Below are 23221 nucleotides of genomic sequence, written 5' to 3'. Positions count from 1 at the left end.
TATGTATGTTATTTTGTCTGTGATCCAGTTATGAGCCTTTGAGCCTGCTTTCCTAACCCTTTCAGCAATTTTATGAACTATTCAGTACTCCTTTGTTAAATTTATTTCTGCTTAATTAAGAAGAATTGATTTCTTCTTTGTGACTGAGATATCTGGTATATACAAAGATCTTTCAAGAGATAGGGAATTGAGAACTGATTGGTTCATTTTTGCTGTTGCTTCTCTTTGCACCTAGCATCATTTACACCAATCCTTATATGCCCCAACAAATTTTCCTAATCTCTCTCTCTCTGTCTCTCACCAAAGAAAAGTGAAGACCACAAGGGTAATTTGTAGAAGATCTTCTCAACATACATAAACAAATAAATACATATTTATAGCAGGATGTCTTTTAAAAAATCTCTATCTTTATCTCATCTTTATCTCTTTATTTCTGCCTGTAAGTTATTACATCACATAAAAATGAGCATTTTTAAAACCAGCTTTGAAGAGATATTTGGATGCTATGAATTAAACTATGGGGCATAAGGCATATGGAAAAATATACCCCTCAGGGCTCTGGGGGACATTTTGGACACAGAATCAATCTGTTAAATCAGATATGCTTTCCAAATCAGAAGTCACAATGGCATATGCTTTCCATCGCTGGTAAGGTCTGTGTCTCTTACAGGCAACTTTAGGCATGTTTCAGAGTAAATAACCACTCAGATTTTTAAAATTTAAAATGGTAAGCAGTGGCCTCCCAGGTAATTTTTTGTCGACCACCTTGGACATATATAGATATATACATAGACAACAGAGATAAATCCTGCTTTTTACATGAGGGAATAAAGTGAGATTATAGGAAATACATACAATATAGTCATAAAACATGAATAAATAGAAAACATTAGGATGAGAAATAATCTATCCCTCATTCTCACCAGTCTTCAATATGGACCCTTCACTGCATTAAGATTAATTTATTTAATACATTTACTCATACATGCCATGGTCCTTCTTACCTACAAATATTCCTCATATATTTTGAATATTCTCATCCTTTGTAAAACTCATCTGTGGTCAAGACCCAGATTAAAATGCTACCTTTTCCCTGAAGCTTTACTTGACCTCTTAAGACTTTACCAATATCTTCTTTTTTCTTACATTGTAGTTATGGTTTGAACATTTCATTACATAGCAATTTTATTCTGTTTTTCAGGCATGACAATGTGTTTACTTATTCCTGTCCACTCTAGGACAGTCCAGGGGAAATATTCTTTTATGTTCTTCCCTTGGTATATTCCAGCATTAATATGAGCCATATGCAATGTTCTAATGATGCATTCAAATGTTAATTGCGTATCTGTATTGTGATTTTCAGGCACTTCGTATGTAAATATTTGCCAACATCATCATCTTAGGGAGCTCAAATGAATAAGGCCTGTGGTTATGTCACTCTTAGAGTTTGTAGCAAACTTAGGTAGGTGCCACGTTTAATTAGGTATTTAGTAACGCTTTTCAGTTATGATGAGAATGAAAATAATGATCTCATTAGGATTTGTCTCTTGTTGAACTCCTTTCAGCCAGTAAGAATCATTGGGAGAAGATCTTGCTCTGGCCTAGAGCCTTCTTTAAAGCCACCTTTAGCTCATTGTTCCTCAGGCTGTAAATGAAGGGATTCACCACAGGGGCTATGACCATGAAAATTACTGATGCTGCTGAATCTTTTTCACTTGACTGGTTGGCTGAGGAGCTCATATAGACCCCTGTGATTGCTCCATAGAAAAGAATGACCAAGGCAAGGTGAGATCCACAGGTGGAGAAAGCCTTGAGTTTTCCTTCAGCAGAAGGGATTTTCATCACAGCAGAGATGATGAGGCCATAGGATGCCAGGATACACACTGAAGGTACTACAAAGATTAGCCCCACCACAGCAAGAGCCAAGAACTGATTAAGACTGGTGTCAGAACAGGATAGAGGGAGGAGAGAATTGATATCACAGAAGAAATGGTGGATAACATTGTTAGAGCAGAAGTGTAGGCGGGTCATCATAAGGGTGTGCAAGAGGGGGTTCAAAATGGCAATTACCCAGGGTATACCCACAAGAGAGATGCAGAGGTGCTGGGTCATAATGATGGAGTAGTACAAAGGGTGACAGATGGCCACATAACGGTCATATGCCATCACTGTGAGAAGGAAATTGTCCATGTTGGCAAACATCATACAGAAATACATCTGAACCAGACAGCCAGGATAGGAGATAGACTGAGTCTGTGTTTGGATGTTCATTAGCATCTTGGGTACTGTAGATGAAGGAAGGCAGAGGTCTACTATGGACAAATTGGCAAGAAAGAAATACATGGGTGTGTGGAGGTGATGGTCTGAGGCAATGGCCAGCAAGATGAGTAGGTTTCCAAACAGCCCAGTTAAGTACAGACATAGGAAAAGGGCAAAAAGGAGTGCCTGCTGCTCTGGCCAACTCGAGAAACCCAAGAGGAGAAATTCAGAGACACTGGTTTGGTTTTCCTCTTTCATTGCTTGAATATATCTGTATGAAGACCCAGAGGATGAAATATTTTTGACAGAAAAAATGTTTCCTTTTTATTTTTTACATACTTACCTAGTCTGGTCCCATTAACTAAATATTTTCTCTTGAGGACATTCTACCTCCTCTCTGATGCTCTCTTCCAAGCCTCTCTGGTCCTTCCATTTCTTCAGTTGTCTTTTCACTTACTGGAACCTCTCCTCATCCAAGACTTCCATGGGATCTCTGTACATCTCCCCACAGTAGGCAAAGATCCGCTTCTTATTTTTGATGTTGATACCAACTCTTGCACATTCTACCTTTTGTGTGGCTACTTGATTGTCATCTGTGAGTCTGGCACACTAAGATTGTGCCAAACACTGAGATTTAAATGAGAAAAAATTTTCTAACTTTTTGTCCAATACCACTTGAACCACTCTTCATGGAAATCAATCAGGCATCTACCATTCAGGATTCCTAAAAGGTGGAGAAAGTATCTTATCTTTTTAAGATTGAATAGAGAAGTATAGTAATGTGCTTGGCAAGTGTAAAAAGTTAAACCTTCAAGAATAGTTTACCTGAAGACTATGAGCAACACAGGAATATTTACAAGCAATTAAAAGTTATACAAAACATGTAGTTGTATAGTACATGCAGGTAAGACTAAAGGAGGACACAGAGAAAAAGTTATGCCAAAATGGGGTGGGTGGTGACATAAAAGATTCCCATTTAATGGTTCTGTAATATTTTAACCGTAACTACAAAAAGGGCTTCATGTTTATAAGGTTGTTACTACTTTGGGTCCTGCACTTCTTGGAGTTGTAGAAAACATAGAGTAATAGAAGACAGAGTTCCGGATCCAAGAACCTTGGAAATCAGGTTGTGGGGGAAAATATTATTAAGGAAAATAAGTAAGAGGACAGATGTGGACATATACAGATGAGGTAGTTTTAGAAGAGTGGAGGGCTGTCTAAGAGATAGTAAAATCCTGGAGAGGGTCGGCTCTGAAGTTAACCACAGTGAAACCAGACCCCAAATCACTGAACTACTCTAAATCTTGGTTTTCTTATAAATAATTACAGTACCTACCTTAAAGGTTGTTGTGAAAATGGAATGAGTTAATGCATGCAAAACTCTTAGCGAGTAATGGACACTCAGTACATTCAAACTATAGTTAACAAAGCCCAGGGGTGGGGTGGGGTGGGGGGAAAGTAGGTTTCTTTCCCAGTCTCCACAATGATTGTTTAAAATTTTCTCAGACTTCTTACTCCAAGATGTCCCTTCACATAACTTACTGTACTTAGCATAGTTTCAGAGAAACTGGAAGCCACTGTCAGATGAGTGTGCCCAACTTCCTGCCACAATGCAGAAAACTTACCTGCGTCTTCACTCCATATTTTATCAGTAAACAGCACCACAACCTATCCAATTATTTAAGAAAAGAAACTTGGGAGTCAGCCCAGGACTTCTGCTTTTCCTTTATCTATACATCCAGTCAATCACTAAGCCCTGTTGATGTTACTTTGAGGGAGGAAGAATATTATTATTAAATAAATACATTTTAAACATCTACCACAGCTAAAGCACAGTTTCAGGCATTGGGAAATGGTGGTGAATAAGAAAGATACGGTCTCTGTCCTTAAGGAGTTTTAAACCAAAGCTAGAAACTTTGGAATTATTCTTGACTCATCCAGTTAATGACCAAGCCTTTTTGAGTCTGACTTTTCTTACACCTATACTCCTTTTCCTCATTCCTAATTATACTGCCTGTAACAGACTCTCACCATCTCTCATCTGAATACTTGTAATAAACTTTAAATTGGTCCTCCTTCCTATAGTCTTCCCCTTTCAATCTTTCTTTCATGTATTTTCTAAAGAATTATCCTCTAAAACAAGAATTTCCTCACTTCCCTTCTTTAAAACTCCCAATGGTTTTCAGCTGCCCTCAGCTAAAATCCCAAGTTCCTTATTATGGCATACAAGATTCTTCAGAATCCTTTCCTTAATTTAATTCAATTTTTTATTTTTTTGGCTGTACCTGCAGTATGTGGAAGTTCCTGGGTCAGGAACATAATCCTTTTCTTGCCTCTCTAGTAGTTTTATCTGTTGCTATGTTCAGTTTCCCATTGTTAGAATTTCCTGACATACGCTGAAACTATTTCTTTTCTTTCTCTTTTTTGTCTTTTCAGGGCCGCACCCGCGGTGTACGGAGGTTCCCAGGCTGGGGTCGAATTGGAGCTGTAGCTGCCAGCTTACGCCATAGCCACAGCAACGCCAGATCCTTAACCCACTGATCGAGGCCAGGGATTGAACCCGCAACCTCATGGTTCCTAGTTGGATTCGTTTCTGCTGAGCCATGATGGGAACTCCCTGCACTGAAGCTTTTTCAGTCGGGCTTTTCTCATTTTGAAATTCTTTGACCACTCCATCCAGAGCTTCCCTCAAGAAATTCTCTGTTGCATTGCTCTGCTTTTTGTCTTCATATCACTCATTACTATCAGGAATTTTCTTCTTTCTTAAAAAAATAAATTTTTATTTATTTTCTAACCTGTATCAATAAAATGAGAGGTTTATAAGAGCAGGAAATTTATCTTTTTTTTTTTTTGTCTTTCTGCTTTTTTTAGGGCCGATCCTTTGGCATATGGAGGTTCCCAGGCTAGGGGTCAAATTGGAGCTGTAGCTGCCGGTCTACACTACAGCCACAGCAACTCCAGATCCAAGCCGCATCTGCGGCCTACACCACAGCTCATGGCAACGCTGGAGCCTTAACCCACTGAGCAAGGCCAGGGATCAAACCTGCAACCTCATGGTTCCTAGTCGGATTTGTTAACCACTGAGCCACGACGGGAACTCCTTACAAAAAAATTACTATGTGCACTGTATGTGGGAGTTTCCATTGTAGCTCTTTCAATGGCAGGTACTTTTTTTTTTAATATTCTTTCATTTTTCACCCAAGCCTATTGTTAACACTTATCCTAAGCTCTTTGTGTGATTCTGTTAAAGAACTGATCTGAATGTTGAAACATTCATTTACAGAAAATGTACAAAGGAAATACTCCAGGAAAGAAATACTCTGGAGGGAGCAGAGAGAGCTTTTCATTAATCTGTAGGAGACATAAAGAAGGAGATATAGTCATGTGAAAATACATTAGATGCATAGGCATAAACACTTATTGATTTAATCAGTGCATGGTGTATGAGGATGGTGGCAGTGGTGATACCTCAGTTTTCCATGACACAAAGTATTTTCACTCTATTACCTCTCCCCCTCAGTTTTCCATGACACAAAGTATTTTCACTCTTGAAAATATGATAAAACAATGAAAAGTCCATGAAGTCAGATGAGTAAATTCTAAAGCTGTGTAAAAATCATAAAATGTTCACCAAGATAGAAAAAAATGTAAATCTAGGACTTACCACCATCAAATACTCTATATCATGGCAAATGTTTTCATAGTTTGTTAATTCTCCTAACAATTCTATAATATAGGTCACATCTCATTGTATAGACACAGATGTAGCAAGTTTTAGCAGAGTCAGGATCTGAATTAAGATTTCTTGGTTTGAAATCTAGCTCACTTTTCACTGAGCCCCTATTGCGTCTAAGATTTCATGCCTTCAAAGGGCAGGCTCTGATTAATTTAATCAGTTCATTCATTTGTTCCACAAATGGCATTAGGCTCCTACTGTATGTTAGATAAATGCTATAACCGAACTTGTTTTGCTTATCTAGATAAAGACATGCTTTCTCCTTTTTCCTCAAACCTAGTCACTTTTTATTGCACTTACCAGATGCTCATATCGGGAATCTTCTGGGAAGAGACTTTAGTTTCCAAATATCCCTCAAGAGTAATGGGAAAAATAAAAAAGGGAGGGAGTTCCCATCGTGGTGCAGTGATTAACGAATCCAACTAGGAACCATGAGGTTGCAGGTTCGGTCCCTGCCCTTGCTCAGTGGGTTAACGATCCGGCGTTGCCGTGAGCTGTGGTGTAGGTTGCAGACGCGGCTCGGATCCCGCGTTGCTGTGGCTCTGGCAACAGCTCCGATTCGACCCCTAGCCTGGGACCCTCCATATGCTGCGGAAGCGGCCCAAGAAATAGGAAAAAAAAAAAAAAAAAAGGGAGAATGTTGCTCTTCCCCCAGGATATACAAGGATGAAGGATGGGGTAGTTCCTGGGGAGGGTCTATGTGGTGCAGTGAGAACTGGAGTGACCAGAGGACTCCTCTACATTGAAATTTACAGCTTCTCTGTAGCCTCTGGGAACGCAGTCTTGACAAGCTCCCTCACCTCTAGTAATAGTTACTTCATCTCCCTTGTGGGCTTCCTAGTTGCAGCCTTGGGGATAATGTACTTGGCAGACAATTCTCCAGGAGATTCAGGGAATTAAAAGATCTGGAAGTTGTTAATAGGTTTCCAGGAAGGGTGTAACACATCTCTCCCTGAAGAGGCCCTGAAAGAACAAATATCAAACATTATATCAATTATCAAATAAACTTATGGCATGGGTGAATTTATTCTTTAAATATAGGGTTTATCTTCCTTGCCTGCATCACTCTGTCAGCAGTACCATCCTTGGGCTTACAAATGCTTGATCTAGCAATATTGCTTGAGGTAAAAGGATCCATTTTGTGGCAAAAGAGGTGAGACAGTGGCACATGATCAGGATTCACTTGTCTTACCATATACTCCATCCTAATATACTATTATATATACTATATATATGTGTGTGTGTGTGTGTGTGTGTTACATACCTAATAAACTTAGCCTAATGTAACAATGGAATGGCCTTGCCTCAGCTGATGTGTGAGCCTGGGGATAACACCTAGAAGTTTGGGGATTATGTACTTTAGGGTGCTGTATATGCATTAAAAAATGACCAATATATGGTAGTGTGTCCCCACTGCTATAATGTATGTGTTCAGATGCCAAAACCTATGTGTCAGTTAGCTTTTTCTATATAGCAAATCACCCGAAAAGTTGGTGGCTTAAAACACCAATCATTTTATTTAATTTAATTAATTAATTTATTTTTGTCTTTTTAGGAAAACACCACTCATTTATTTATCTCACAATTATGTGTGTCAGAAATTTGAGCTAAGCTTGGCTTGGTCTTGGCTGGACTCACTCAAATGCCTGCAGTTATTTACTAGGTCCATTTAGGGCTCAGTGATCTAGCACAGCCATAGCTGGCATGGCTCTGTCTCCTTGATGTGGTCTCTCATCTTCCAGGAGGATGGCCTGGGTTGTTCTTATGGTGAAGGCAGATTTCCAAGTCCTTGCACCTGATTTACTGTTTAAGTTATGGCTACTCTTCTGCCCAACTATCCTTTATTTCTGCATTCTTTACCTCCCCAAATATTAACTGTTATTGCCTGTTCTTTGTTCCATGTGGAGGGTCTAAGAGTTCACAGTGTATTTCCATAGCCTCTTTCCCCAGGCTGTGATAAAGTGGGGACACAGAGGAGTCTATCACTGGGAAGGCTCCCATATGGGACAGCTCAGTTTCAGAGTGAAAATTTGACTAGTGGGGAAAGACAGCTGATGAGTAGATTGTTTTTCCTTTCTTCTTCTGGGATATCTGTTGGTCTCTTAAGACATGCTTTAGGGGAACACATGTGTCTAAGCACCCAGACACTCCATATAAGTGGCAAACTTGATAATGTATCCTTGACAAGTCCACATTTCTTCCCTGTTTTTGTTCCTCTTGTTTCACTTCTGATGCAGTATCACATTCTGCAATAAATACTTGTGTTTCAAGCTCTGTTTCCTGGGAAAACCTATGACAAAAAAAACCCATGACAAAAAAACCCCCTGATGATTTTGACAAAGAATCTGGTGGCCTATAAAAATAAGCTTCACTATAAATACAAATTTTGGGCTTTTTGACTATCAAAGATATTTTTAACTCTAAGCAGTGCCTTCGAGTCCTTCCCGTGTCACTGACTTTGGGTCAGAAGCAAAGGAAAGTTTTATTCTTTGATCAAAGAATGGAGAGGTGCAAGCTCATGCTTTACGTGCACTGCCTGACAGCCAATGGGGCTGAGATGCTGCTTTATATGGTTCTCCTGGGCATGTGTGTCGGGGGAGGATTCTCATGGGCAGTGCAACTGTGCTGCTCAAGGCTCCAGAGGGCAGTGCCAGGAGCAGAGTCTCTGCATATGGCCCACCACCATCTTGAATTGTGTGGTGCACAGCACTTCTGCACACAGTCCCCTGAGCACAAGGCCTCTGCATACAGTACCCTATGAGCAAGTGAAACTAGACTAAGCAGAAAGGAAAAGGAAAAAGAAAGGTTAGACTTTATTTCTTAGATTCTATTTGTATTTTCCAGGAATTGTTGTTGGGATCATGACATAATCATAAGAATGAAGGATATTACATGGGGAGAGATTTTGGAGAAAGGAGGAGAACTAAGGTTTGAGGCACTTCAACATTTAATGATTGGGTAGTAGAGAATTATAAGACCAAATGAGATTGGGAGGAAAACCTGGAGAGGTGAGAGGAAAACTATGTTAGTTGAATTAAAGGCTAAGCTGCTATAATAAAAATACCCTGAAAATATAGTAGCTTAAAGAAGATTCTCTGTCTGCCTTTGTCTCTGTGTCTGTTCCTCTTTCAACAACTCCTCACTTCCCTCTCAGGCAGTGGTGTGTAGCTTGTCAACAATTGTGGGATATTTCTACTCCCCTTTATTCTTAGTGGCTCCCAGTATTCGAAGGTTTGCAAAGATCTGTTAATGTTCCAAAGGAGGGGGATCTCAGTCAGCACCTAGATGTAGGCTGATTGGAAGCTGGACCATCAGACAATAGCCTTTGTAAAACATAAATATATCTCTTTCAGGGAAAGACTGGGAGATGGGTGTTTCTGTCTGTTCTCTCTACATTGAGACCTAGGGGAATAGCCACTTAGGAACAATTTCTTTGTTTGCTACTTCCCTGTTGGGACCATGAACAAAAGCTCTGCTGGCAACCAGAGCCAGGCCATCAAGGAAAGTGCCTCCTGGGCAACAGCCACAAAGCTTGGACTGCCGTTTGTTCGTGTGCTCAAGCTCTTTTCAGAGAGACGCTGGTGACCTGGGATAGGACAGAGGCATAGCACAAAGGTGGTACCTGTTGGCCTCTCAGGTCTCTGGAGAAGATTGCAATTGACCTCTAGATATGTATTAGAAACCTTAGCTATTAAGATGGGGAAATAGTCTTCTTTCAGGGAAAAACTGGGTGATTCAGTCTGCTATCTCTGTGCTGTGCTCTGGGGTGATAGCCACCATGACTCTGGGTGAACCTGTTACAAATTATTTCTTAATTCATTGTAGCCACATGGGTTTCATGGGCGCAAGATTAATTGGCTTTCAGAGCTCTATATTTTGGAGGCCATGTCTCAGGCGGAAGTCTGTAGTTTGGGTACCAGGTGTGAGGTAAAAAACACTTTGCTTCCCAGGGAGAAGCGTGCAGTTGTGAGTGTTCTCCTGGTGGTGTGTTGTGGGGCCCAGGGTGGGACTTACGCTGAGATTTTTTTTTCCATTTTTTAAAGTTTCATTGAAATTAGTTGATTTGCAATGTTGTGATAATTTCTGCTGTTCAATAAAGTGATTCAGTTATATACGCATCCATTCTTTTTCAGATTCTTTTCCCATATAGATCGTCACAGAATATTGGGTAAAGTTCCCTGTACTATATAGCCGGTCTGGGTTGTATGCTGAGATTTTTGTCTTAGCTTCTTCTAGCCTTTTTTTTTCCCCCCAGGCCACACCTACACCATGTGAAAATTCCAAGGCTAGGGGTTGAACTGGAGCTGCAGCTGCTGGCCTATGCCACAGACATAGCCACAGCAATGTCAGATCTGAGCCGCATCTGTGACCTATGTGACAACTCACCACAATGCCGGATCCTTAGCCTACTGAGTGAGGCCTACATCCTAATGGATACTAGTCAGGTTCTTAACCCACCGAGCCACTAGGGAAACTCCTCTAGTCATTTTAATGTGGGATTTTTCTTGTTCACCTGATGTGTAGGAGTCACTCGACTAGTTCTGGGTTTCTTTCAAAGAGAGTTGTTGTGTGTATAGCTATAGATTCAGTGTGTCCATGGGAGGAGGGGAGATCTGGAGCCACTTATGTCATGATTGAACTGAAACCTCATAGTCTTTTGAACAGCTTTCTCTCTCTTTCTGCTATTCTTGTTTTACTTTGTGTATCTGTATTTCCCTCTTTTTCTCATTCTCTAGTTCTTGTTCTATGCAAGTACTTAATTTTTTTTTCTATTTTGAAATAATTACAGATTAACAAGAAGGTGCAAAGGTAGTAGAGAGAGGTATTAGGTACATTTGACCTATTTTCCCTCAATGGTAATATGTTATATAACTACAATACAATTTCCAAACTAGGGAACTGACATTGGTACAATGTGTGTGTATGTCATTTTTTTCACCAATGGATTCCTATAACCACCATCCCAATCAAGATACAGAATTATCCCATCACCACACATATCTACCCCTTTAGAGTTATACCTACTCCTTCCCTTGACCCACACCATCTGTAAACCATCCCTGGCTCCTGAGCACTGCTAATTTGTCTCTATCTCTATTATTTTGTCATTTCATGGATGTTATATAAATGGAATCATATAATATTTAACCTATTAAGATCAGCTTATTTTCATTCAGCGTAGTACCCTTGAGATTCATCCAAGATGTTGTATCAATAGTTTGTTCTTTTTTATTGCCAAGTAGTATTCCATGGTATGGATGTACCATCATTGATTTAGAATATTTTAGTTATTTCCGTATTTTTTGCTATTACAACTAAAGCTGTTATGAATAATTGTGTACAGGTTTTTCTGTGGAATAAATTTTTATTTCTCTGTCATAATGCCTAAGAGTGTGATTACTAGGTTTATGGCAAGTATATATTTGGTTTTTAAGGGGACAGTCAAACTCTTTTACAAAGTAGCTGTATCGTTTTATTCCCATCAGCAATATATGATCCAGTTTTTCCACAGTCCACCAACAATATCAAATACTTGATATTGTTCCTATATTTTTCATTTAATTGTTCTAGTAGATAGGTAGTAATATTTCTTCATGATCTTAATTTGCATTTTCATTATGGTTAGTGATGCTAAAAATGTTTTCATGTGCTTATTTGCCATCTATTTATCTGCTTTGGTGAGTTGTATGTGCCAATGTTTTATAATTGAGTTGTTTGTTTTCTTATTGCACAGTTTTGCGAGTTCTTTATATATTCTAGATATGAGTGTTTTATAAGTAGCTTGAAAATATTTTCTCCCAGTTTGTAGCTTGTCTTATTATCCTCTTAACAGTGTCTTTAATAGGCAAATGTTTTTTTTTTTATTTTGAATGAATCCTCATTGTTAGATTTTTAAAAAAAATGGATCATGTTTTTGGTGTAAGAACTCTTCTCTAAGTCCTAGATCCTGAATATTTTCTTTTATGTTTTCTTCTAAAAGTTCATAGTTTTACATTTTACATTTAACTCTCAAGTGTCTCATTGACATACTCATTGTCTTGGTTTCTGTCTGAAGGATATTTTTGCTGGATACAGAATTCTAAATTAACATTTCCTTTCTTTCAGTATTTTAAAAATATTGTGCCTCCATGGTTTCTGCTAAGAAATTTGTTGTCATTGAAATTCTCTTTCCCTTATAGGTAAGACATCATTTCTTTCTTGCTGCTTTCAAGACTTTCTCTTTATTTTCAGTTTGAGAATTTTGACTCTGATACGTCTGGTGGATTTCTGAGGGTTGATCTTGATTGGGGTTCTGTCAGTTTCTTGGATTTCTATATCTTTACCAAATTTGGGAAATTTAAGCCATTATTTCTTCGAGTAATTTTTCATCCCTGTCCTCTTTCTCCTTTCCTTTTGGGATTCTGATGCCATACATGTTAGATATTTTATTATAATTCCACAGATTCCTGAGGATTTTTTGTCTTTTTGTCTTTTTAGGGCCGCTTCTGTGGCATATGGAGGTTCCCAGGCTAGGGGTCTAATTAGATCTGTAGCTGCCGGCCTACACCATGGCCACAGCAACACAGGATCTGAGCTGCGTCTGCAGCCTACACCACAGCTTATGGCAATGCTTGATCCTTGACCTGCTGAGTGAGGCTGGGGATTGACCCTGCAACCTCATGGTTCCTAGTTTGATTCATTTCTGCTCTGCCACGATGGGAACTCTTCTGTACCCAATCTATTTTTCATCTGTTCTTCAAATTGTTTTGTTGTTTTATCTCCAGGTTCACAGATTCTTCCTCTTCACTCGATTCTGTTGAGACCATTAATTGAGTTTTGTTGTTTGTATTGATTTCTTTGGTGAGACTTCTTATTTTTTCACTTGTTTCAGACATATTTATAATTCCTTGTTGAAACATTTTTATAAGGATTGCTTTAAGATCCTAGTTAGATAATTATCTTGTTAGATTTTCTTTGTCTAATATCTACCATGTTGGCACTGATATCTGTTGACTCGTTTTTCAAATTCTAGTTGAGATTTTCCTTTTTTTTTGGCATGATTAATAATTGTTGATTAAAACCTGGACATTTTTGGTGTTATTTTATGAGGCTCTGAATCTTATTTAAATCATTTATTTTAGCAGTCCTCCTTGGATACCGTTCCAGAATGGGAGAGAAAGATTCTGTCTTGTTACTGCAAGGTAGGGACTGAAATCTAGATTTCCTACTTGACCTCCATTGATGGGGTAAACGTAGAGAGGGATTCCTCATTATTGCTGGGTGGAAGTGGGAGTTCTTGCTCCCTACTAGGTTTCAGCTAATAGCACACTAGCTGGGAGAATAAGTGCCTTCTTATTGCTACCCACATAGCCTTCACTGGGTGGCAAAAGGAAAGGTGTGGCCTCAATACTGCTGAGTGTTGGTAAAATTTGTGAATCTCCACCATGCTGCCATGAATTTATCTCAGCATGGAGTTAAGGGTGGGAATTGGGGTCACAGATTTTTCTAGAATACAGTAGTTACTATCTAAAAGCTCTCTGCTTTTCCAGGCTGTTACTTTCCTGGTCCTTTGACTAGGGAGAAAGTCTTTCTGGGTGTCTTTTTGGTCTGTGACCATTGGCTTTTCCAGTGTTAGCTCCTCTATTGTCCAGACCTGTCGTATAAGAGGGAAAAATGAAACTCAGGGAACTCACCATAGTGCTGTTCTTTGGGTCCTGAGATCTCTAGACTGTGTGCCTTCTCTCTCCACCTTTCAGAGCATTTTTATGTTTGTTTTATATGCAATGTCCAAGGTTTTCAGCTGTACTTTTAAAAGTACATATTCTGCTCTTTTAAAGGTAATCCCTAACAGAAACTAAAATATTCTCATTAGGCTATATAATACTTGGCTTCATATACTAGCAAGGCCAGCTATGGCCAAGATGTGTTTGAAGAGGTCAAAGGCAGCTCTGAGGCTAATGGAGTTCTTTGCTACATAACTTCCCATTAATAAAAGAGGGCAGTGATCCCCGGACCAAAAGAAACAATCAAAAAATGAAAAATCAACTTACACAACAGAAGATAATATTTGCAAATTATATATCTGATAAGAAATTAATATCTAAAATATGTGAAGAACTCATACAAGTTAATAACAACAAAAACAATCCAATTAAAAATGGGCAGAGGAACTGAATAGACATTTTTCCAAAGAGGATATAAAAATGGCTGAAAGATATGTATAAAGATGCTAGGTATCACACATCTTCAGGAAAATGCAGATCAAAACTCCAATAAGACATCACCTCATATGTGTTGGAATGATTATTATCAAAAGACAAGAGAAAACAAGTGTTGGTGAGATGTACATTTGTGCACTGTTGGCGAGACTATAAATTGGTACAACCATTGTGAAAAACAGTATGGAGATTCCTCAAAAAAATAAAAATAGCCTCCCATGGGATCTAGTAATTCCATTCCTGGGCATTTATCAGAAGAAAAATCACCAGTAAGTAGAAAAGATGTATGCACCTTTATTTTCATTGTAGCATTATTGGCAATAGCCAAGATATGGAAGCAACCTGTGTCACCAATACATGAATGAATAAGAAGATATGCTATATATATATTTTTATTGTTATTTCCGCAATGCAGTTTTTTTCCTACTGTACAGCATGGTGACCCAGTTACACATTTTCTCCCATTGTCATGCTATTTCATAAGTAACTAGACATAGTTCTCAGTGCTACACAGCAGGATCTCATCGCTAATCCATTCCAAAAGCAATAGTTTGCATCCATTTAACCCCAAGCTCTCAATCCATCCCACTTCCCCCAATCTGCCAGGCAACCACAAGTGTATTCTCCAAGTGCATGGTTTTCTTTTCTGTGGAAAGGTTCATTTGTGCTGTATATTAGATTCCAGATATGTCGTGGCGCAGTGGTTAACGAATCCGACTAGGAACCATGAGGTTGCAGGTTCGGTCCCTGCCCTTGCTCAGTGGGTTAACGATCCGGCGTTGCCGTGAGCTGTGGTGTAGGTTGCAGACGCGGCTCGGATCCTGCGTTGCTGTGGCTCTGGTGTAGGCCGGTGGCTACAGCTCCGATTCAACCCCTAGCCTGGGAACCTCCATATGCCGCGGGAGCGGCCCAAGAAATAGCAACAACAACAACAACAACAACAACAACAACAACAACAACAAAGTTATACAGTGCTGTTATGTTATTATATCTCAATAAAACCGGAAGGAAAAAAACTCCAGCCAACCAAAAAAAAAAACAACAATGACAAAGTTATACTCTGTCCATGTACCTTGGAATTTACTTAAAAAATTCCTCTTTTTTTTGTTTTTGTTTTTTTTCTTTATCAGTTGCTTCTGTGGCATATGGAAGTTCCTGGGCCAGGGATCAAAGCCAAGCCACAGCTGTGACCTACACCACAACTGTGGCAACACTGCATTCTTAATCCACTGCACTGCAGCAAGAGCTCCAAAAATTCCTTTTAATAAGCTCTCACTCTCATTTAGTAGAGACTAATGATTACCAAAAGGTGGCAATCAACTTTTCTTAATGTTTTAGCTTGCTATACATTCAAAGTTTTCTTCAGTGTGATGTTTAGCTTCTAGGTTTATAATTTTTAATTTTAATTATTAATTTCCATTAATGTAATTACTTAAGAATGTGGTTAAACCCCAAATAGTTGAAATTAAAATTTTTTAAATAGAAATTGGTTTAAAGTATTTTATTTATTTTTTATTTTAAATTTTTTTTATTATTTTTATTTTTTTTACTCAAATGAATTTATCACATCTGTAGTTGTATAATGATCATAACAATCTGATTTCACAGGATTTCCATCCCACAGCCCAGGCACATCCCTCCACCCCCCAAACTGTCTCCTCTGGAGACCATAAGTTTTTCAATGTCTGTGAGTCAGCATCTGTTCTGCAAAGAAGTTCCATCTGTCCTTTTTTTCAGATTCCACATGTCAGTGAAAGCATTTGATGTTGGTGTCTCATTGTATGGCTGACTTCACTTAGCATGATAGTTTCTAGGTCCATCCATGTTGCAATAAATGCTGGTATTTCATTCTTTTTAATGGCTTAGTAATATTCCGTTGTGTATATATACCACATCTTCTTGGTCCACTCCTCTGTTGATGGACATTTAGGTTGTTTCCATGTTTTGGCTATTGCAAATAGTGCTGCAATGAACGGTGGAGTACATGTGTCTTTGCGATAGATGCCCAGGAGTGGGATTGCTGGATCAAATGGTAGTTCTATGTTTAGTTTTCTGAGGAATCTCCATACTGCTTTCCACAGAGGTTGCACCAATTTACAATCCCACCAACAGTGTACTAGTGTTCCTTTTTCTCCACAGCCTCTCCAGCACTTATTGTTTTGCAGACTTTTGGGTGATGGCCATTCTGGCTGGTGTAAGGTGGTACCTCATCGTGGTTTTGATTTGCATTTCTCTAATAATGAGTGACGCTGAAGATCTTTTCATGTGTTTCTTGGCCATCTGTATGTCTTCTTTGGAGAATTGTCTGTTTAGATATTTTGCCCATTTTTGGATGGGGTTGTTTGTTTTTTTGGTATAGAGCTGCAGAAGTTGTTTCTAAATTTTGGAGATTAATCCCTTGTCAGTCGATTCACTTGCAAAGACTTTCTCCCATTCTGTGGGTTTTCTTTTTGTGTTGTTTAGGGTTTCCTTTGCTGTGCAGAAACTTTTAAGTTTGATTAGGCCCCATTTGTTTTTTTTTTTTTAATTGTCAATACTCTGATAGGTGGATCTGAGAAGATGTTGCTGTCATTTATGTCAGAGTGTTTGGCCTATGTTTTCCTCTAAGAGTTTGATAGTGTCTGGTCTTATATCTAGGTCTTTAATCCATTTGGAGTTTATTTTTGTGTATGGTGTTAAGGAGTGTTCTAATTTCATTCTTTTCCATGTGGCTATCCAGTTTTCCCAGCACCACTTATTGAACAAGCTGTCCTTTCTCCATTGTATAGTCTTGCTTCCTTTGTCATAGATTAGTTGGCTGTAGGTGCATGGGTTTAATTCTGGGCTTTCTGTCCTGTTCCACTGATCTATATTTCTGCCTTGGTGCCAGTACCATGCAGTTTTGACGACTGTTGCTTTGTAGTATAGTCTGAAGTCCGGGAGCCTGATTCCTCCAGCTCCATTTTTCTTTTTCAGGATATCTTTGGCTATTCTGGGTCTTTTGTACTTCCAAACAAACTTTAAAATATTTTGTTCAAGTTCTGTGAAAAATGTCCTTGGTAATTTGATAGGGATTGCATTGAATCTGTAGATTGCCTTGGGTAGGATAGTCATTTTGATAATGTTAACTCTTCCAATCCATGAGCATGGTATATCTTTCCATCTATTTGTGTCATCTTTGATTTCTTTCATCAGTGGCTTGTAGTTTTCAGAGTATAGGACTTTTGTCTCTTTAGGTAGGTTTACTCCTAGGTATTTTATTCTTTTGGATGTGATGGTAAACGGGATTGCTTCCTAATTTCCTTTTCTGCTCTTTCATTGTGAGTATATAAAAATGCTGTCGATTTCTCTGTACTGATTTTGTATCCTGCAACTTTGCCAAATTCGTGGATGAGCTCTAACAGTTTTCTGGTAGAGTCCTTAGGATTCTCTAGGTATAGTATCTTATCATCTGCAAATAGGGATAGTTTTACTTCTTCCTTTCCAATTTTGATTCCTTTTATTTCTTTTACTTCTCTGATTGCTGTGGCTAGGACTTCCAGAATTATGTTGAAGAGTAGTGGCGAGAGCGGACATCCTTGTCTTGTCCCTGATCTCAGTGGGAATTCTTTCAGCTTTTCACCATTGAGAATGATGCTCGCTGTGTGTTTGTCATATATGGCCTTTTTCATGTTGAGGTAGGTTCCTGTTATGTCCACTTTCTGAAGGGTTTTTATCAGAAATGTGTGTTGGATTTTGTCAAAGGCTTTTTTCACGTCTATTGAGAGGATCATATGGTTTTTATTCTTCAGTTTGTTAATGTGGTGTATCACACTGATGGATTTGTGGATATTGAAGAACCCTTGCATCCCTGGGATAAATCCCACTTGATCATGATGTACAATCCTTTTAATGTATTGTTGGATGCAGTTTGCTAGTATTTTGTTGAGGATTTTTGCATCGATGCTCATCAGTGAAATTGGCCTGTAGTTTTCTTTTTTTGTGGTATCTTTGTCTGGTTTTGGTATCAGGGTGACGGTGGCCTCATAGAATGAGTTTGGGAGTATCCCTTCCTCTGCGATTTTTTGAAATAGTTTCAGAAGGAGAGGTGTTAGCTCTTCTCTAAATGTTTGATAGAATTCGCCTGTGAAGCCATCTGGTCCTGGACTTTTGTGTGTTGGAAGTTTTTTAATCACAGTTTCGATTTCAGTTCTTGTGATGGGTCCATTCATCTTTTCTATTTCATCTTGGTTTAGTCTTGGAAGCTTGTACTTTTCTAAGAATTTGTCCATTTCTTCTAGGTTTTCCATTTTATTGGCATATAGTTGCATATAGTAGTCTCTTGTGATCCTTTGTATTTCTGTGGTGTCCGTTGTTACTTCTCCTTTTTCATTTCTAATTTTATTGATTTGAGTTTTCTCTCTTTTTTGCTTGATAAGTCTGGCTAGGGGTTTATCAATTTTGTTGATCTTTTCAAAGAACCAGCTTTTTGTTTCATTGATCTTTTCTATGGTTTTCTTTGTTTCTATTTCATTGATTTCTGCTCTGATCTTTATGATTTCTTTCCTTCTACTAACTTTAGGTCTTGTCTGTTCTTCTGTCTCAAGCTGCTTTAGATGTAAAGTTAGCTTATTTATTTGGGCTTTTTCTTGTTTCCTGAGGTGGGCTTGTATTGCTATAAACTTTCCTCTTAGAAAGACTTTTGCTGCATCCCATAGGTTTTGGAGTGTTGTATCTTCGTTGTCATTTGCTGCTAGGTATTTTTTAATTTCCTCTTTGATTTCTTCAGTGATCCACTGGTTGTTTAGTATGTTGTTTAGTCTCCACGTGTTTGTGTTTTTTGCAGTTTTTTTCTTGTTGTTGATTTCCCATCGTATAGCATTGTGGTCGGAAAAGATGCTTGATATGATTTCAATTTTCTTAAAGTTACCGAGGTTGGATTTGTAGCCCAGGATGTGATCAATCTTAGAGAATGTTCTATGTGCCCTTGAGAAGAATGTGTATTCTGTTGCTTTTGGATGAAATGTCCTATAAATATCTATTAAGTCCATCTGGTTTAATGCTTCATTCAGGGCCTGTGTTTCCTTACTGATTTTCTGTCTGGTTGATCTGTCCATTGCTGTAAGTGGGGTGTTAAAGTCCCCCACTATGATTGTGTTATTGTCGATTTGTCCTTTTAAGGTTGTTAGCATTTGCCTTATATATTGTGGTGAACCTGTGTTGGGTGCGTAGGTATTTAATATTGTTATATCATCTTCTTGGATTGATCCTTTGATCATTATGTAATGTTCTTCTTTGTCCCTTAAAATATTCTTCATTTTAAAGTCTATTTTGTCTGATATGAGTATTGCTACTTCAGCTTTCTTTTGATCCCCATTTGCGTGAAATATTTTCTTCCATCCTCTCACTTTCAATGTGTATGTGTCCCTAGAAGTGAAGTGGGTCTCTTGAAGACAGCATATATATGGGTCTTGTTTTTGTATCCATTCAGCCAGTCTATGTCTTTTGGCTGGGGCGTTTAGTCCATTCACATTTAAGGTAATTATTGATATGTATGTTCTTATTGCCATTTTATTAATTACTTTGGATTTGTTTTTGCTGCTCTTTTTTCTTTCCTTCTTCTCTTGTTCTTTTCTGCCTATAGAAGTTCCTTTAGTATTTGTTGTAAGGCTGGTTTAGTGTTGCTGAATTCTCTCAGCTTTTGCTTATCTGTGAAAGTTTTGATTTCTCCTTCAAATCTGAACAAGAGCCTTGCTGGGTAGAGTAATCTTGGTTGGAGGTTTTTTCCTTTCATCATGTTAAGTATATCATGCCACTCCCTTCTTGCCTGCAGAGTTTCTGTTGAAAAATCTGCCGATAGTCTTATCAGGGTTCCCTTGTATGTTATTTGTTTCTTTTCCCTAGCTGCTTTCAAGATTTTCTCTTTGTCTTTAATTTTGGTCAGTTTGATTAGTATGTGTCTCGGGGTGTTCCTCCTTGGGTTTATTTTATATGGTACTCGTGCTTCCTGGATTTGAGTGAGTGATTCCTTCCCCATGTTAGGGAAGTTTTCGGCTATTATCTCTTGGAATATTTTTTCTGTCTCCTTCTCTCTCTCTTCTCCTTCTGGCACCCCTATAATATAGATGTTGGTGTGTTTCACTTTGTCCCAGAGTTCTCTGAGACTCTCTTCATTTGTTTTCAATCTTTTTTCTCTTTTCTGTTCTGCATCCGTAATTTCCACTAATCTGTCTTCCACCTCACTTATTCGTTCTTCTGCCTCCTGTATTCTGCTGTTAGCTACTTCTAGTGAATTTTTTATTTCAGTTATTGCATTTTGCATCTCTTCTTCCTTAAGTTTTATATCTTGTATCTCTTTGGTCAGTGTTTTCTGTAAGTTATCCATCTTTGCCTCCAGTTTATTTCCAATGTCTTGAATCATCTTCAGCGTCAACAGTCTAAAGTCTTTTTCCTGGAGGCTAAGAATCTCTTCATGGCTCAGCTGTTTTTCTGTTTTTTTTTTTTTCTCCCTCATCTGAGTTATAGTTCTCTGTCTTTTCATTTTTATAGGTTTATGGTGTGGTGACCTTCTAACAGATAATAGAGTTGTAGCCTCTCTTACTTCTGATGTCTGCCCCCCTGTGGCTGAAGTCAGTATGGGAGCTTTCTGTAGGCTTCCTGATGGGAGGGGCTGATGCCTGCCCCCTGGTAGGAGGAGCCGATTCTAATCCCTCTGGTGGGATTAGAGTCCTTAGTCTCTGGATGGGATTAGAGGCAGCTGTGTGCCTGAGGGGTCTTTAGGTAGCCTGTTCACTGAGGGGTGGGGCTGTGATCCCACCTGGATTGTTGTTTGCCCTGGGGCTTTTCAGCAGCTGGCTGACAGGTGGGGCCAGATTTTCCCAAAATGGCCACCTCCAGAGAAAGGCACTGCTGCTGAATATTCTCGAGAGCTTCGCTTTCAATGTCCTTCCCTCACAACAAGCCACGTTCACCCCTGTTTTCCCAGGATGTCCTCCAAGAACTGCGGTCAGGTTTGACCCAGATTCCCTTGGAGACTTTGCTTTGCCGTGGGACTCAGTGCATGTGAAAGTCTATGTGCGCCTTTTAAGAATTGGGTCTCCATTTCCCCCAGTCCCATGGAGCTTCTGCACACAAGCCGCACTGGCCTTCAATGCCAGATGCTCCAGGGGCTCTTTCTCCCAGTGCCAGATCCCCACACGTGAGAGTTTGATGTGTGGCTCAGAACTCTTACTCCTGTAGGTGAGTCCCTGTGAACCAGTTAGTTTCCAGTCTGTGGAGTTTCCCACCCAGGAGGTATGGGGTTGTTTATATTGTGAAATCGCCCCTCCTACCTCTTGATGTGGCCTCCTCTTTTTCTTCTGGAGTAGGGTATCTTTTTTAAGGTTTCTGGTGCATTTGGGTGAAGAGTGCTCAGTCTTTAGTTGTGAATTTTGTTATTTTTAGGAGAGAAGTTGAGCTCCAATCCTTATATTCTGCCATCTTAATCCAATCCACCTGAAACAACTTTTTGCATGTGCTTGGTCTAGTTTCACTTGCTCACGGGGTCCTGCAGGCGGAGGCCTCTCATCTAGCACTTCAGACCAGAGCCCTAGCGCGACCCTGCCGTGCCAACACCTCTGTGCAGCAGGCGGGCACCGTGATCTCGGTTCAAAGTATTTTAAAGTTTATTTTATATTCAGCAATCTGAATTTAGATTCATTCACTGGTCAAATAACCAAATAAGACATAGTAAACCAGGTTTTGGAAGATTTCTAATGCAAATCTTTTATACCTATGTATATGTAAGGGCATGTTTTGGGTGTGGGAGGTAGTGGATGACAGGTATGTAGCATGTGATCTATAGACTCTTTCCACATTTTGGTGGGAGTTATGGTACTCATTTTAAAAAATATTATTTACAGCAAGGTGACCCAGTCACACATACATGTATATATTCTTTTTCTCACATTATCATGCTGCAATGGAAAATTGACAGAAATTGACAGAACACTGTGAATCAGCTATAATGGAAAAAATAAAAATCACTAAAAAATAAAATTATTATTTAACCTTTATTTCAAGTTACCAAATGTAAAGGAAAAAATGTCTGTAAAATTCACCTGCAAATTATATTGCTTTCTTCCCCCCTTTACCTTTTCAGCTGTACATGTGGCATATGGAAGTTTCTGGGGGCAGGGATTGAATCTGAGCTGCAGCTGTGACCTTTGCCACAGGTGAAGCAATGCTGGATCCTTAACCAACCGCACCGGGCTGGGAATGGAACAGGTGCCTCCACAGAGACAAGCTGGATCATTAACCCACTGCACCACAGTGGGAACTCCCTGCTTTTTTTTTTAAATCATTTAAAAATTTTTTTGAAGTACAGTTGATTTACAGTGTTGTGATAATTTCTACTGTACAGCAAAGTGATTCAGTTTTACATATATATATGCAGAAGTTCCTGAGCCAGGGATTGAATCTGAGCTGCAGCTGCAACCTAGGTGCCACAGTGGGAACTCCCACATATTCATTCTCAGCTCATGGTACCACAGTGGGAACTCTCGCATATCCATTCCTTTTCAGATTCTTTTTCCATACAGGTTATCACAGAATTCTGAGTAGATTTTCCTGTGCTATATAGCAGGTCCCTGTTGATATCCATTCCATATGTAATTAACTATAGCTAATTTTTATTTAGATTCCAGAAAATTCCCACAAAGATGAAATTGTTTGTGAGGATTCTTCAAGAACATTATGGTATAATGGATGGTCAATCTCCAGTCTATGAAAACTCTACTTACGTGAGAACCTCCAGAGTCACATCTTGTACAGGAGAGAGGTGAGTGAACAGATGTTTTATAACACAGAACACGGATAGATTTTGTTACTTGACCTTTGGTAGAACTGTGAATGTATATATTCAACATGTCCCACCTTTTGTGTAAGATGACCATGTGTGTGAAAGTCCCTTCAAGAAGTGAGTTAATTTTCAATAAAGAATAAACAACATGGTTTCTTTGTAGTCTGGCACTGAATTTTACCTCACTTGAAATTACATCAGTGCATTCTGAGTTTTTCAGCTTTTGAGAAT

At 39.0% G+C, this 23221-nt stretch overlaps 1 protein-coding gene across 1 annotated transcript; it reads right to left on the bottom strand.

The window, feature by feature from the left end:
- Window positions 1-1575: 1575 nt before the first annotated feature.
- Window positions 1576-2517, bottom strand: LOC125136175 (putative olfactory receptor 1F12P). Its single transcript, XM_047796879.1, has one exon. The coding sequence runs from the start codon at window positions 2515-2517 to the stop codon at window positions 1576-1578; it is 942 nt and encodes a 313-aa protein (XP_047652835.1).
- Between the last annotated feature and the right edge of the window lie 20704 nt (window positions 2518-23221).

This window comes from Phacochoerus africanus, chromosome 9 (genome assembly GCF_016906955.1).
Source record: "Phacochoerus africanus isolate WHEZ1 chromosome 9, ROS_Pafr_v1, whole genome shotgun sequence".
Classification (NCBI taxonomy): domain Eukaryota; kingdom Metazoa; phylum Chordata; class Mammalia; order Artiodactyla; family Suidae; genus Phacochoerus; species Phacochoerus africanus.
The sequence above is the reverse complement of the archived record's forward strand: the minus strand, read 5'-3'. Positions and strand labels throughout refer to the sequence as shown.